Genomic DNA, 15,408 nt, shown 5'->3' with positions numbered 1-15,408 from the left:
GCAAGTCCACATGGTGTTTTCACTGGGTGTGATTTATTTGGCCATATAGAGGTTCAACTTGCAGCTCTAACCTGATGTGATTTAACCCTCCAGATTGTGTCACCTGCACTTGACTTCATAAGAAACAGATGGGAGAATGAAACACAAGATTTTTATTCAAAACTAGACACATGATTTTACTCTAATAAAAGTGCACAGATTAATGTGAGGGGACTTTCAACATTTGAACCAGGCTCAGGAGGTCCTGCTCCTGAAGCCCGAGCTCCTCCATCAAGGTGCTGAGATACTCCACAGATGACGTCGTCTTCAGCGCCTCCATGATCACCGGCGACACTTCAGACAGCCTGCAACCGAATAAGATCTCACAGGTCAAGAGGACTTTCAAGTGAGGCCTGAATTAGCATCCTGCATTCAGTCGCACAGATCACCACGCTCCTAAACCTTCTGCACTTCAGATCCTTTATGTGAATTTCTACTTCACAACTATCCTCATATAAAAGAATGTGAGTTGCAAAACTGCAGAGCAGACCAGAACAAACGAGCCCAGAGTGGGTCGGTACTGTGGACCCACAAAGCTTTGCTGATCGATGAGAACAATTCAACTGGAAACTTCCAAAAGTAGTGAAGCAGACAGTGGGAACTTTTGTGAAAGCAGATGTAAATTCAGTTTGACACCTCTGACTAAAGGCGTTGCCATCATTATGACACATCGAAAACTCGATATTTATCAGGATTATTCAGGTCTATTTGCGCCGCCCCCAGCCACTTTTTTCCCTCCCCCTCCCCCAGCTACCTGTCCTGCTCTCTACCTGTGTGCAGGTTGACCATCAGTTAATCTCCGGTTCACCCTGGGGTCTAGTGTTGCAGTGGGGGGTGCATCTATTATTCAGCTGACTGGAACAATGGAGGCCGGAGCAGCTCCGCAGCTGCCAGGCAGCAGATAGATACCAGACCTCACCAAATTATTCATGCCGCTCCAAAGGAGTCGCATGAAGTCGGACAGAATGAAACCATCCAATACTCAGTGAACTTTCCTCCTGCAGCTCTGTCTCCTTTAACCAGGGTATCTGTTTATTTGAGGCCAAACTAGTCCTCCAATTGAGCGGAGGTCAAACTGGAAGCCATCAATCGCCCCACATCTGGACTCAGGTGAAGGGTTTCCCATCCAGGGCTTTTCCAAATTCCATGCTGGGCAGTAGACTGGAGTGTGTGCGTGTGTTTACCTACTGCTGAGGACAGGACAGGCTTTGTGTTCCTACTTCACATCACGGATCTGCACACGGGCAGTCGGGTGTAGATAAGGCGTGTGTGTGTGGAGTGTGTGTTCTGGATGGGAGGATCTCCATATGGCCTGCAAGTGCTAAAATCTCTATGAGGCTCAGGGAGAATCCCAGCCAGATTGAGGTTCTGCAGGATTTGACTGTCGCTCATAAAAGCCATGCATTAGTTTAGGCCACTTGTTTTGAAGTTCACCGGACGCCAGCAATAAAATACACTGCCATCCAGTGGTGAGATCGCAGATTGCAAATATTGCAGAAGTATTGTGAACAAACTAAATACAATTTTGAGCAGAAGCGTTTCCAACAAATGCAGTCTGGAACTGTGTAACACAAATCAACTGTATTTCCAAGTTCACAGCGTTATGTGAGCTACTTAAAGAAAACAGAAACTTACAAGTGAAGCAGCACCACGGCGATCAAGGTCCACTCTGGGGTTTTGTGGATGATGTTTTTGTTGGTGAATCTGTTACGGGTGGAAGAGGGGGGGAAAGAAAAAGTCATTTCACAGCCTGTAAATTCATCTCCTCCGCTCCCTTGGCAGGCGTCAGACACAAACAATCCCCCTGATGCAGCTGATAGGTGCTTTGGAAAAACAAACAGCGCGTGGTTGGACACAAACAAGACCTGCTATATTGTGGTGATGAATGTGCTTCTGTCAGAGGAGTCTATACACTCAAGGGTCCGAGGCCCTCGTCGTTGGGGCCTCTCAGCTAAGAAAGAAAGAATTCCTGGAAGTGTGGAGGTGCCAAACAACCCAGCGAGAACGCTGAGATGCCATGGAAGCGAAACTGTCAGAAACCCTCAGAACTGGAACAGCAAGCAGTTTGGCTGCGACTTTGTGATTTCGAGGTTTGACTCTGTGTTTACTGCACTTGCTCTCGATGTCACCACCAACATGAGTGACAAGAAAACACTTGATATACAAAGAAGTGTAACTAGTGTCGGTCAACAACTATTGTCTTATTTGGTGAAGTTTTTTTGTGTGTGTAAAATTATTGTTGTTGTTGAACAAGCTAAACATCACTCTTGTTGTTCATTACAAGTGCTGTCCGAGGTCCTGAACTTGGTGTCTTTCAGTTGACTTCGCATTTTTTCACCCCAAACCATTTCCCTGCCCGTATTTTAAAAGTATATTCCATGTTATATATTCAGAGGTCATGGAGCTCAAACGACCGGCAGAGGGCAGTAGAACTTGTGTCGCAAATAACCCAGTGTTCTGCAGGGACAAAATGTGTTCGCCTTCCGACCGTGTTCTGGCTGCCACTCAGTGATGACGTCAAATAAATCGTCAGAATATTTTCATTGAACATATATTGGTGAAAGTATTTAATGACTCCCGTTCTTAAGAAACAACCTATCATAAACTACAGTATCTAATCTTGTGTCTCCCTTTTAGTAGCACTGATAAACCACTAATATAGTGGTAATTCAAATTCATTGTGTACTGTCAATGTTCTTTAAATACGTGTTTTAGTGTGAGTAGGCGGGAACAGACTTCAGTGTTGTGGATCTCTCACCTGAACGTTCTGACCAGGTTATTGAGGTCGCTGATGACGTCAGTCATGGTGAGGCCCAGCGGACCAACAAAGATTCTTAAGCTGCAACGACGGACAAACAGAAACTTTACTTTCACGAACATGTCTCATTGTTCAAGATCATCAGAGTTTTCTAAATATGTTTACAGGTAACTTTAAAAAAAACATCAAACAAACAGCAAGAAAGCTGATTTAAAAAGAAACAGGACACGCACCAGCTGGTGAGTTTCTCCACTGTGATTCGCTTCTGAATGGCATGTTGAGCTTTTGAGTCGACCAGAGGCAGAGCCGGCGTCCGTTGACAGGCCTCATCCGAACTCTCCTCTGGCAACACCCACGTTCCTTTATAGAACTCTCTGACCTGCAGCTGCCTGAGCTCAGCCTCTCGCTTCAGTGTGTCATAGTCTGGGGTGGCCCCTGATGGTGGCCCCTCGGCTGCTGCTTTTTTCTCCTCGCGAGTCACATCCTCAACTTCCAGGTCGTCTTCATCCAACTCCTCCTCTTCCACCTCTTCTGTCACTCTGGAGTCTTTCTTTGAGTATTCATCGCCATATAAGAACTTCAGGGTTTCGTCTGTGGCCCATTCGGTTATTGTTGTTCTCAGGCACTTGAGGAGATTCAGCCGGACGGAATCGGGCTTCACCTCAGCGCAGTAGTTCTTCAGCAGACTCCTAAGACCCGCTGCACCTCGTCTGCTCATACTCACCTGGACAATACTGAGCCCTGAGTCACAGGAGGGGGCGCTGTCCACAGGCAGCGCTGGATTTGGACTGATTTCTGTCTGACACTGAACATGAGTCTGTAAACTGACCTTTTCCATGTTTCTGGTAGCAACATCGACTTCCTTCTCTTCCCCTGATGGGTCTAACAACAGGGGTTTTTCATTATCTTCTCTCCTTTCATCTTCCTGATCTTCTTTTGGACAGGGTGTGTTTTCATGATTGATTTCCTTCTTTTTCTTAACCATCCCATTGTTTTTGTCAGAACGTTTCGGCAGGTCATCCCAGTGCACCTTCGGTTTTGGTCTCTGGGAGACGACGCTGGACACGAAGTCCTGATCATTTTCATCCTCGCTGCCGTCGCTGTGAGAGGGAAGGTCGGCGGCAGTCTGCTGCTGAGAGTCTGCAGGATGAGCCGTCTGAGGGTTTTCAATGTCATCCTCCTGAAGCCTGCGCTCTGAGAGCAACACTTCCTCACCAAAGCTCCCACTGCACACAACAGCTGGACTGTTAGTTTAACAAAGGGAGACTGCAGAAAACACGACACTGGAATGACTCACCTCTCCCCTCTTTTCATTAGCTTGATATGTGGTGGACTGGAACAACAACAAAAAAATCCCAAGTCACAAATATATTGGCATATGATATGTTTATTATACATTTGTACATTATTGTTACTGTTGTTGTCACTGTTGTGTAACATAATTCAACATTTCAACTTCAGAATTGAGCAGATACATTTGTATGCAAAGTTCTATGAACTTCACAGCAATTGTTTTTGTGAGTCACCTTTCACATACGAAGCAGCTCCCTTACCTCTCATGCTTTCGAAGCCACAGAGGGGTCTTGGATATTTGCAGCTCAAACTGTTTGGAGGCTTTATAGCAGAAGTTACTACAAAAACACTGACCACAGGAAAAGGGGGGTATTACAAGAGTGTGATTGTTGGGGAGAAGAATCGTGCACGAACATGTACCTTTCGCTCTGTGATGTCGTACACCTTATTAGTTTTTGTTGATATTTTATACTGTTGACTAGGAACCTGTGCGATGAGCAGATAAAATCATGAGAGGAAAGTATTTACATGTATTTGTTTATAAGTCTAAAAGCTTACCTTGGACAGTTTATTCGGACATATCGGGTAACCACACAGTTTAGAAATGGACCTTTCCTCCACAACATCTTTGTAATTTGCAGGAGTGATCAAGCAGGCCTGTAGTCAGAGATGTAAAAGTGAATTTTGGAAATATTTTTTCGGTCGATAAATTACAGTGTGGACCCTGAATATCATACAACAATAAAAGAGGAGTAAACACATGTTGCACCGCGTAATAAAGCTGTGTTTCATTTGAATGCATCGACACATGGATGTAGATTTATACCTACACATTCAAGCAGGAAGTCCTCAGCAATGCCTTCCTCAATAAGACTCTCCACCACTTTCAAAGCTCTTTGCTCAAGCTCCAATTTCTCTCTCAGTGTTTCCCTGATGGCTTCTCTCCTGATGACAGCAGACCAAGAAGAGAAAGAGAGCGGAGGGCTGAGTTTATAAGACAAAGTTTGTGCAGGATATACAAGCATATATTCCTGAAACGGGCTGCCACTACTCACCTTCTGGCTTCCTCCTCGGCACTCAGGGCTTTGACACGAGCATCACCTACAACCATAATTTAAAATCCAACATACAATATTAACAAAATGTGACAAAATGACAATTACAAAATGTTATTGCTAAGTGTGGAGCAGGTTTCCATCAAACGTAGGGGTTATAGGGGAGGACCATGCTCTGGTAGTTAGACCACAGATGTCCAGGCGCAAACCTCCAACTACGCCATAAATGAATGAATGGCTGAAAGCTTTCGGAAGATCTACATGATGGTTGAAAAGAGGCATAGCATTCAAATTTAAATGACACGACGGAAACAGTGCTGAACACTTAGCATTTCAGTATTGGGAATATGGTACATGAAACTCTTGTAAGAACATGCTAACTAAAACAAATTGCTTCTTCTGTTATAGTTTCCGTCCAACTATAAACATAACGCAGATCAGTTCTCTTCGGAGATCAATAAAGTATCTATCTATCTATCTGTCTGTCTGTCTGTCTAGCTCTCTATCTATCTATCTGTCTGTCTGTCTGTCTAGCTCTCTATCTATCTATCTAGCTAGCTCTCTATCTATCTATCTAAAACATTACATGACATTGATAAGTCGTTTGTAATACGTGATTTTCAGAAATAAATCCCCAAAAAGTAAAAGTGTAAAATTGATAAAACGCTTACGAGTGTTATATGCAAGATGTCAACCTTCATAAAAAAAGGACATGTATTATTTCAGATACCTTTTTTAGACTTTTTCGAAGCACGTACGCTTCGCGCCTCCATGTTGCCTGTTTTGCTTTAATTCAACTTTGACCCTTGACGTAAGCATGTCTACGGCGAGTCTTAGCGGACAGTTTTAATCACCAAGACGCATGTCCGTAAGGTGTGGGTGATTTTAATGTTTCATTCTTGGTTTCCAGAACGATCTTCTCAAGTTATGAATTAAGTAAGCATCTATTCTTGAACTACGAATCGCGTTTTAAAGAAGTTAGCAATATTAGCATCTTCTGTCCGAGCTCTATGGAATCACAGTATTCATCAAGTTACGTGGATATTTTGAACGACGACGCTCGAATCGTTCTAAAAGCGACGTTTTTGTTCGTTTCTCAGGACTTACGTGGGGCGGTAAACATCATCCGAGACAGCTGAGATGTCTCTGGAAGATCTGTGCAATGTTGTGGAGAGATGCGTGAGTTTGAGCTGAGTATTTTATCAATACATCGGTGGACACGTCAAAACATAAACGCCCTTATTCTTATGTATTATAACCATTGTGATGGTCCCAGCTGAATCCAGAATAGGTCTGTCATGTTCTGGTCGTTTAGGGTCATGTACCTTTGAGTCTCCACGAGGACTTCTTTAGTCATCTCTAAACACCGTTGTTTAACTCAAAGCTTTCTGCTTCTTTATAGATTTATTTATGGATGAGTTGCCTTTTGTAAAACGCTATAGTTTACCATAGTTTGTGTGCCTCAACTCCGCAGCAAGCCCAGCCTGAGGATGGCTACACCCCAGAGGACTATGACTTGTTCATGATAGCAGGTCGCAGTTGTATTGAAGAAGGGAACAGTGCTCAGGTGCTCAGCATCGTCCTGGATGACAAGAGTCAGGTGTGCTAGCCAAAGCAGAGCAGTGTCAGTAAACCATGATCAGCATATCTCTGACATCCCTTGTCTTCTGCAGGACTTGGTGAGGTCGATCGGTTGGAGTCTGTTCCCTGCTCTGGTTGAGGGTCTGCTCAGGAAGGAAGACAAGGACCATCCCAACTACCTCGCCATCTTCAATCACCTTCTGCAGGTTCACAGTTCATCACGCTCATTGTACCTGTGTTTTTAGTCAACAATATTTCTCCTATTTTGCAGACCTGCAGACCAAAAGAGCTGCTGATTGGCTTGCAAGAGCAGCTTGGAGTAGAAGATGCCCAAACCAAAGTGGAGCGCCTCCTTCTGCTCATGCAGCCGCTACAGAAAAGTACATTTCCCTCAGCAAATGTGTGTCATTTGAGCTTAAATCCAGGTGACGCTCCTGTCTTCCTTTGCCAGCGCTGCTTCGATTAGACGCACCGCGGCGAGCGTCCTCCTTGGGTCTGACGTTGTCCTCCATGATGGACCATGTGGCAGAGCTACCTCTACCTGAGACCAAAGAGCAAGAGCAGGATGACGTCTTCTCTCTTTGTCGCTGCTGCTCTGAGCTGATGGAGTTTGTCCGGCCTTTTATCCAAGAGGCCGCCCACAACAACAAGCCCTCGAACAGCACATACGAGCAGGAAGTCCGAGCAGAACTTCACATTTTGTGAGAAAAATCCTCGTCTTACTTTGTTGACCAGAGCGCCTGATGTCCTCTGTGTTTGTGCCTCGCAGCTTCATGAGCGCACTGAAACGGATCGTCTTAGAAGTTCGACTGGAAGATCCCGAAACGCTTGAACTGTCTCCACTCAGGAGTTTTGCCTCAGATATTTTGGTAACCATATAAAAGCAGTACAATCATATACAGACCAGGAAAACACTCATAATTCCTCCACATGTGAACAGAAACATCTGAGTGCCATCGGAGTGTCCTTGCCTGGCCTGGTGTTCCTGCCGCTCACAAGGAGGAAGAAACTTCCAGACTTCTTAGAAGAAGAGACACGGCATCCCAAAGATGCTCTGGCGAGTCTGGCTCACCTGGTTTATGTTCATCACATGGCCACTGACACATTTCCGTGCGTCTTCAGGTAAGAAGGTTGGACCTTGTTTCTACATTTACAAGTTTTTGCGACTTACCATACCATATATATTTATCAAGCCCTTAAAAAGCAATACAAGATTGTCACTAAGTGCTGTACAACTGTAAAATAAGGATAAAACAGAATAAATACATACAATTAAAACATGGCAGATACACTAAATACTTCACTAAATAATAATAAAAAACAATGACAAGTTTGCCGTTTCATCCCTGTTGTTTCCACAGTCCAGTGTACACTCTACGGGTGAATTTGGAACACGTCTGCCACCTGTTGTCCAGGTGACGTAATGATCGCTAGACGTTTATTATTCCATTTTAATGACATATGTTCATAATAATATCGACTGTTTTGTTTTCAGCACCAACAGTACCAGGATCCAAAAAGGACTGGTGAGTCCTAAACGCTTTCTATTGTTTTCAGGAGCCAATAAAGAGCGGACTGAACTCCCTGCTTTCTTTTTGCGACAGGATCTGCTTGAGAAGACTCTGCAGCGGGTGGACGACCACAGTCTGCCTGTTGAGTTGCTGGAAATCAAAACCTTCCTCACACTTTCTCAGGTACTTCACAACGTCTTCCCTTTTTTTGTTCACTTCTGCATTAAACTTTTCATTTTAGGAGCTGGAAAAGGTCATGACCTATTCCCCAGAACAGGAAGTGGTGAGTGTTGTGTTCATCTGTGTGCGATGCTGGTGTGTTCACGTCTCTTTGTTGTGCTGCCAGAGAACTAAAGGGCTGAAAGTCTTCCAGCTGACCATCGATAAGTTTGACCATGAAGCCAAGTACACTTTCTTTAAGTAAGACTGACCCTGACACATGGCGTTACCGTGTCCGGTTTGGTTTATGCCTGGATCTTTCAGGCTGGTGCTGAAGACAAGCTCACACTCTGGACTTCAAGGATATATCATCAAAAATATCAAAAATCAAGTCGACTTTGCGCTACAGGTGAGTTTTGACAGCCGTGGAAGCTTTTAAATGGACTTTTATGTCCACGTGCTTCGGTGCCCGACAATGAACTTCCTCCTTAGAGGATCTATAAAGGTTTATCTTGTTGGTCCTGCTCAACGTTTTGTCTTCAGCCAGGAAACACCAACAGCTGGTTCGGGGGGGTTCATCTGCTTCCTCTGCTACGATTTGTCTTCATCCTTCCAGACGGCCCAGAGACGGACCTGCTGAAGTTCCTGGACAGGTGAGATCTATCGCGATACGATCCCAGAAAAGAAGTAGCAGAGTAGAATCTTGCAAACATGAGGTGAACTCAGCTGGCTCCAGACTATTTTGTCCGAATCATGGGGTGGTTTTTGGAGGTTGAGAAACAGGCAAATCTGAACATGTGAAAGAGAAAGTGAATACCTCATGTGCTGAAAAAGTCATGTGATACTTGCGACAGAGTGATGGAGTCTCTGAACCTGCTGCGATACCTGGTCATCCGTGACAAAGTGGCCGACAACAAAGTGAGTTCTGAAATCCCGACTTCATTGATCATGCATTGATCATTACTCTTCACTTCCTCCAGACAGGTATCTGGACTGACTTCAGTCAAATGGAGGAGTCATTCCTGAAGCCACTGAGATTTGGACTGAACATGTCCAGAGCTCACTATGAGAAGGAGCTCAGCGGGACTATGGTGGGCAGCCAGGTCAAAGGTCAGATGCAATGCAAGCTCTAAACAAAGCACTGTGAAATAAGTCATATTTGGGCCGAGATAATAGCTATAGTTTTCATTTCAGCGGAAAACATAAATGTGTCGGTGGGTGACCAGACGTTGCCTCAGATGACTCCAGACTCTCAGATGCAGGTGAGCAAACAAGATCTCGTGTGAGGCCTTACACTTTGTCTGTGTGTGAGGCCAACGTTTGTGTGTTCCGCCAGGCTTTGCATTCGGCCCTGCACATGTTCGACATGATGGAGAGTGTTCTGGTGCGAATAGAGGAGCTGGTGGAGACGAAGGACCAGAAGTAGGACGGGGGCACTGAGATGATGGAGAAAATAAATCATGACACCAACACTGAACAAGGAACCATGAAGCACTATAAGACGGGGGCGTTTCATCATGAAGGATACATTACAGTCAAACATGATCTGGTGACTCTTATAAAATAAACTGTCTTCATACTCCTGAAGAGAAATAAAGTCACTCCAAAATGAGTCATTCTGACCCGTTCTGAGCAGACAGCTTGTGAGGACCATGACAAAATCCAGCAGGGTAAAATATAAAATCTCTTTTATTAAAACCATGAGGGGAAGAATGTTAAAAACTAGTGAAATGCACCAAATAAAAGTTCAAGTTGAGGGATTCAAGTCTTTAAAGAGGGGGTGCTCTAGTGCCTGAGCTGCTGTGATCCGGGTACATGGGTTCAGGTCCAGCAGCTTATCTAGTAGGTCGTACGCCTCATCTGGAACTTGAGTCCAACCCTGATTTTCTTCCTTCATGTACTGGGAGCTTGAGGTGTTAGTCCTCTCCGAGTGGTGTGAGGACTGCAGTCTGTCAGCTGGGCTGTGGGTGGAGGTCTCGCCTTTGATGTGGTCACGGGAGGGAATGGAGTCTCTGCTCCGATCCTTCGGTGATGTGATATGGTCCTCGTCGTCGTCCTCGTACGGTGGTCTTCTAAGACCCCTCAAGGTCTCGCACAAGACCCTGAGATCCTGCCGAGGAAGTTCACGACTGCACTGCAATGCCTTACCTGCAGAAGAGACACAGTTGTCCACTGAATTTCTAGTAAAACGAAGAACCACAGACACACGTGACAAGCTGTGAAGGTTGAGCTCAAGCCATTATTGATGTCAATGCGCCACGTGGTGGTCAAAACCAGTAACAGCGCCTTCATCTGTGATCGTTAACAACTATGGAGGAGTGAAAAGAAATGATGATAAAGTGATGGCGCCCCCAACAGTAAAAACTGTTCATGAAAACACCTGTCGAAGCAAAATTAATTAGAACGTTTTATGGCAATACTTCCATTTACACTTTACTTATATCTTCTTTGGAGTTTCAGTATATTATACTGTTTTTATTTTTATGATATTTAGACAGGCTTTTATTATATTTATTGTATTCAGAAGTTTTCAACAGTTTACATCAAGTGTATATTTTAAAATATTGTTTCCTTTAGTGATTTTGATGAATATGACTTGCACCTGGTTCTGCTGCTGGTTGGACTTTTCGATGACAAATATCTTTGCAATGATCACATGGTGTCATGTCATTTCAATTTCGTTTTAGTTATTTTGTGTGCAAGTAGATTAAATATGGTTGTTGACTGAAAATGAAATCAAGTATAATGAATCAGTTCTATTGAAATGGCCCCAGGTCCATTTGTTCTCAGAAAATTGGGCCCCGAGATCAAAAATGTTAAGAACCTCTGCTCTATTTATCACTATAACATCTGAATATATTTTGTTTTACCATCACACAACAGAATCTACTCGGCACATTAGGACGTCCAAATCTTTTTTACACGATGTTCCTTTCACACATGTAAATGCGTTTATCTCCAGCTAGCATTGCACGGTCTGCGCTCGCTAGTAACACGTCCAACAGGTGGAGGAAGGTTTGGGTGGCTCACCGAAAGTCTTTGCCGCCTGGATGGTCTCATTGGAACCTCTGATTGTCATGATCTGAGTCAGAGCAACCAGATCATCATTGGCCTTGAAGAAGGGGTACCGCCCGCTGAGCAGGGACAGCATGATCACACCAGCTGACCACATGTCGATGGCTGGGTTAAAGGTCAAACACATGAGTCAGAACTAAAACAACAATGCCACGGTGTTAAGATACACACCAGTCCCTTGCTCCGGACACTTGGTCAGGACTTCTGGTGCCCTGAATCCAGGCGTCCCTGCTCTCGGAGCCACCTGCTGTCTCCTGTGGCGGCACCAAGATCGGGAGTGAGGGAGAAGTGTAGAACAAGCAGAGGGAAGGTCAGACTCTACCTGGACATGCAGATGTTGCAGATTCGATCGATCATGAAGCAGTTGCAGGTGAGTGTGCTGGGGACACTTCTCTGGGGCTTCTCACTGCTGCTCTGAGGTTTCGACGGGTGGGAGACTCGACTGGTAGCGGCGTACCGTCGATGAGTCAGCGACTCGGTTTTCCGCTTCAACAGCTGATCAACAGGAGAATCGAGCTGTTATGAAGGCGGCGGTGCAAAACACTGAAGCTGAAGCTTCTTGCTACGTTCTTGGTTGAGGACCTGATGTTGGAACTGGCTTGTTTCTCTTCACTAGCAGAACTGTGGATCACCCTCTTCATATCACAACAAGAGAAGCCTTTGTGCCTCATGTTTACAGTATAGTTTTGGTTTTCTTTTGTTCATTAAATTAATGAACAGTTGGAGTGATACAACAGAGAAATAAGAGTTGTTTGCAATGTGTTTCAAGTAACAGAAGTGTTCCTGCAATATGACTCCATATTCAGTCTATTAAATATACAAAAGTGCCTCAGGACATTGCAAAAAAAAGTGCGGCTAAAGACGTACCTCGGGCCTAATATCTGATTTTCTGCTGTGGGCAGCCTGGGCGCAGCTGTTGAGGCTTTTCTCTCCGAACACAGGTCGCTGAACTCTTCGTATCCTTTCCAGGTCCTACACAAATGGCAGCCAGTGAAGTGTAGAAACGTAACGTGTGCACACTCAAACCTACAACTAAAACCACCAGTGAACAAAAAAACAAGACGGTGCTGACACCTTTGTGCGAGAGGAGGCGTGGCCTACTGCCGTGATACAACGTGATTTTTCCAACAGAGATTTCCGAGAGGAGGGTGAGTGGGTGGTAGAGGAAGAGGAGGAGGATGTGGCGGAGGATGGACGTGCAGCGGATTGACGTGGACGCTGTGAGGTCGTAGAGGTCAGTTTGGACGGGCCTTTGCTTCTTGTGTCACCAGTGTGCCCCCGGCCTTTTGGTGCTGATCTCTGTCTCACCACCTTCAGCAACTCGATCTGGGTGTCTGGTGTTCCCTGAGCCAGGCCGAAGTCCACCAGGGCGTACCTGCACATGCACACCACATGAGTTCTGCTCCTGTAAAATGACTGTTTTCACAACTAAGACTCACGTTTTTGTTTTCCTGTTGTAAAGGAAGTTGTTGGGCTTGATGTCCCGGTGAATAATGCCGAACTGATGGATGTGACTCAAAGCCTTCAGCAGGTGATAAACGTACTGGCGGACATCTTCGTAGCTTAGTGAGCTGATAATGTCCTGGAAAGCCATGTGGGATTAGATTCAGTCATCACCTCCAGACCAGTGATTCTTAACCATAGGGCCAGGGGCCCATGGTTGGGCCGCGAGCGCCTCCTAGAGGGCTGCTAAAAGTTTTCTTGTTTTACACCTCTGGGCCGTGAGAGCTCAGCCTTAATATACTTGCCACGTATGGTGGCAGTAGTGTGTCACTGAATTGACCTGGCAGCTGCAAATCTGCGAGAGTTACCAACTATGGAGAAGTTCTTGAAAAGAAGAAGTGGTAAAGTAAAAACTGTTCATGAAAGCACCCGTTGAAGCAGTTTTGAAAATAATTAGAACATTTTGTGGTGATAGTTTCATTTACTTATATCCTCTTTGGAGTTGAAATAAAATCTATCATTCTTATTTTATGATATTTAGACATGGTTTTATTATGTATATTATTTAGAAGTTTTTTTTAGAAGTTCTTCACATTTTCTTAACAGTTTACATCAAATGTATATTTATTTTATTTTTATCTTTGTTTCTTGAGTAAATTTGATGAATATGACTTGCACCTGGTTCTGCTGCTGGTTGCACTTTTCAGTGACAAATATCTTTGCAATGATCACATGGTTTTGGTTTGTTTACATGTAAGTCGATTAAATATGCTTACTGATCACAAATGAAATCAAGAGTCATGAATCAGTTCGATTACTTGTAAGGGCCCCGTACTACTTGATCTGGGAAAGGTGGGCCCCGAGCTCAAAAAGGTTAAGAACCCCTGGTCCAGACAACAGTGGGGACACTGATGTGTTTGTTCATACCACGATCGGTTGATGCTCCATGTACGGCATAACAATGACAATCTGATCCTCCTTCCTGAAGCAGTAAACTGCACCCATCACGTTCTCCCTCCCTCTGCAAAGGAAGCCAAATTCAAAATTGAATTATGAAAAGTGAAATCAAACCCAAAATACATAAACCTTACAGATGTATCGAAGTAAATATGGCCAAAACAAATTACCAGAAAGAGTTTCAAGAAATATATGAAGCTGTTACAAAAACAGTCTTTTCATAGTCTTCTTGCACCTGTTTTGCAAAGTAAAAAAAAAAGTAAAATAATTCAGTGATCAATGGCTAAAGACTGAGTCACCCACAATAGATTACATAAGTAATTGACAGGAAAATTACTTTTAAACTTACAGACTAAAATATACATGTAAATAATAATAAAAACTAGCTGGCGAGGTTCAAACTGAGCATTTTCCCTTTTTGTGCCAGTCAAGTTCCCAACACATGGAAGATCAATTGCCATGTTTGAAAAATAAATACTGAAATATCAAATAAGTGGGTACTCTGGGATAGAAACAACAATAAGTACTGTTGTAACTGAGTCACTTATGGACTCACCCAGCGATCGTGAGACACTGAAGCTCAGCTGCGATGCGAGTTGGATGGCTGGTCGGGATGAGATGCTTCAGAGCAAACACTTCTTTCGTCCCATTCTGCATCTGAGCCTCGCCAAGGTAGACGGAGCTGAAGGTTCCTGAGGCAAACACAGAAGTACGTCACACAGTGGACTCCAGACAGGTCACAGTTGGAAGGACACTTGTGCAATGACAGCAGGCTCGGGAACAGGACGAATCAGAGCAGTTCAAAAGAACCAACCTTCTCCTATTTTGTCAATGATGCGGAAGGTCTGTGCGAGCTGAGGAATCGCCTTGTAGAGCGACGCGATGTCCATTTCTACATTCTCTGAAGGGCAGAATATAATCCACTGTGTTGTCATACAAGCAGGACTCAACAAAACGTTGCCAAACACTAAAGCTATCACGAAAAAAACGCCAATGAACCTTCGACACATCACGCCAACTGGGTGAACAACTCTGGAGAACAACATAACTTACTAGAGAGTTTGGATTTTCTCCGTCTCTTGCCCGGAATGTGAGAGAATTCCTCCGTGTCAATGGTTTGAACGTCCATTTGAGAAGCAGCGTCTAGAAACCGACGAACAAACAAACGGCAATAACGCATTATCGTTCGACTAACACTTCCGAGAACTAAGTCAACTCGTGTGTCTTACCTTGGTCGACTGCAGGCACTTCATAAAAATAATAAAAACAGCGTTACAAGTAAATATTACGGCTAAAAGCTTCTTAAAAAACACCACCTTAAAGAGGCGACTTGGACGCGGAAGGGAAGCCTTTCCGCCAACAACAAAGTCCGCGCTAAAAGTGACGTCACTGAAATCTCGCGATAGTTGAACTGCTATTTGTCCGTGTGCTGAATGGTTACTGACGTCTATTCATTCTTTGAATAAATGCCGATAATGTTTATGAAGTAGATTGACTCTCGATCCTCATCTCACCATCTTTGATCTGAGCTCGTAGC

General features: G+C 44.3%; 3 protein-coding genes across 4 annotated transcripts; 1 reads left to right on the top strand and 2 right to left on the bottom strand.

Moving 5' to 3' along the window:
- Window positions 1-154: 154 nt before the first annotated feature.
- On the bottom strand, window positions 155-5,962 carry rpap2 (RNA polymerase II associated protein 2). The gene is made up of 11 exons (XM_053883464.1): window positions 5,876-5,962; window positions 5,146-5,191; window positions 4,921-5,035; window positions 4,649-4,747; window positions 4,511-4,576; window positions 4,351-4,439; window positions 4,095-4,130; window positions 3,031-4,023; window positions 2,798-2,878; window positions 1,675-1,743; window positions 155-344 (listed from the first exon to the last, which is right to left on the bottom strand). The coding sequence occupies exons 1-11, from the start codon at window positions 5,916-5,918 to the stop codon at window positions 200-202; spliced, it is 1,782 nt and encodes a 593-aa protein (XP_053739439.1). The 5' UTR covers window positions 5,919-5,962; the 3' UTR covers window positions 155-199.
- Window positions 5,963-5,971: 9 nt separating this feature from the next.
- glmna (glomulin, FKBP associated protein a) lies at window positions 5,972-10,417 on the top strand. Of its 2 annotated transcripts, XM_053883465.1 has the most exons (19): window positions 5,972-6,081; window positions 6,246-6,324; window positions 6,620-6,745; window positions 6,819-6,932; window positions 6,998-7,106; window positions 7,178-7,427; window positions 7,496-7,595; window positions 7,667-7,848; window positions 8,088-8,141; window positions 8,222-8,252; window positions 8,331-8,420; window positions 8,479-8,520; window positions 8,584-8,657; window positions 8,721-8,805; window positions 8,940-9,049; window positions 9,251-9,314; window positions 9,377-9,506; window positions 9,591-9,658; window positions 9,733-10,416. In XM_053883465.1, the coding sequence occupies exons 2-19, from the start codon at window positions 6,286-6,288 to the stop codon at window positions 9,820-9,822; spliced, it is 1,758 nt and encodes a 585-aa protein (XP_053739440.1). In that variant the 5' UTR covers window positions 5,972-6,081; window positions 6,246-6,285; the 3' UTR covers window positions 9,823-10,416. The 2 variants fall into 2 exon arrangements, with proteins under 2 accessions (XP_053739440.1, XP_053739441.1); XM_053883466.1 differs by lacking the exon at window positions 6,246-6,324 and having other exon boundaries at window positions 5,989-6,081; window positions 9,733-10,417.
- Window positions 10,068-15,257, bottom strand: cdc7 (cell division cycle 7 homolog (S. cerevisiae)). Its single transcript, XM_053883467.1, has 12 exons — window positions 15,101-15,257; window positions 14,925-15,014; window positions 14,686-14,772; window positions 14,428-14,563; window positions 13,842-13,935; window positions 12,911-13,053; window positions 12,546-12,846; window positions 12,339-12,443; window positions 11,794-11,966; window positions 11,643-11,725; window positions 11,427-11,576; window positions 10,068-10,544 (listed from the first exon to the last, which is right to left on the bottom strand). Exons 2-12 carry the CDS (start codon window positions 14,998-15,000, stop codon window positions 10,144-10,146), a joined length of 1,749 nt encoding a protein of 582 aa, XP_053739442.1. The 5' UTR covers window positions 15,001-15,014; window positions 15,101-15,257; the 3' UTR covers window positions 10,068-10,143.
- Window positions 15,258-15,408: the final 151 nt, after the last annotated feature.

Source organism: Synchiropus splendidus, chromosome 13, assembly GCF_027744825.2.
Source record: "Synchiropus splendidus isolate RoL2022-P1 chromosome 13, RoL_Sspl_1.0, whole genome shotgun sequence".
Classification (NCBI taxonomy): domain Eukaryota; kingdom Metazoa; phylum Chordata; class Actinopteri; order Syngnathiformes; family Callionymidae; genus Synchiropus; species Synchiropus splendidus.
This window is presented reverse-complemented; position numbering and strand designations above follow the sequence as displayed.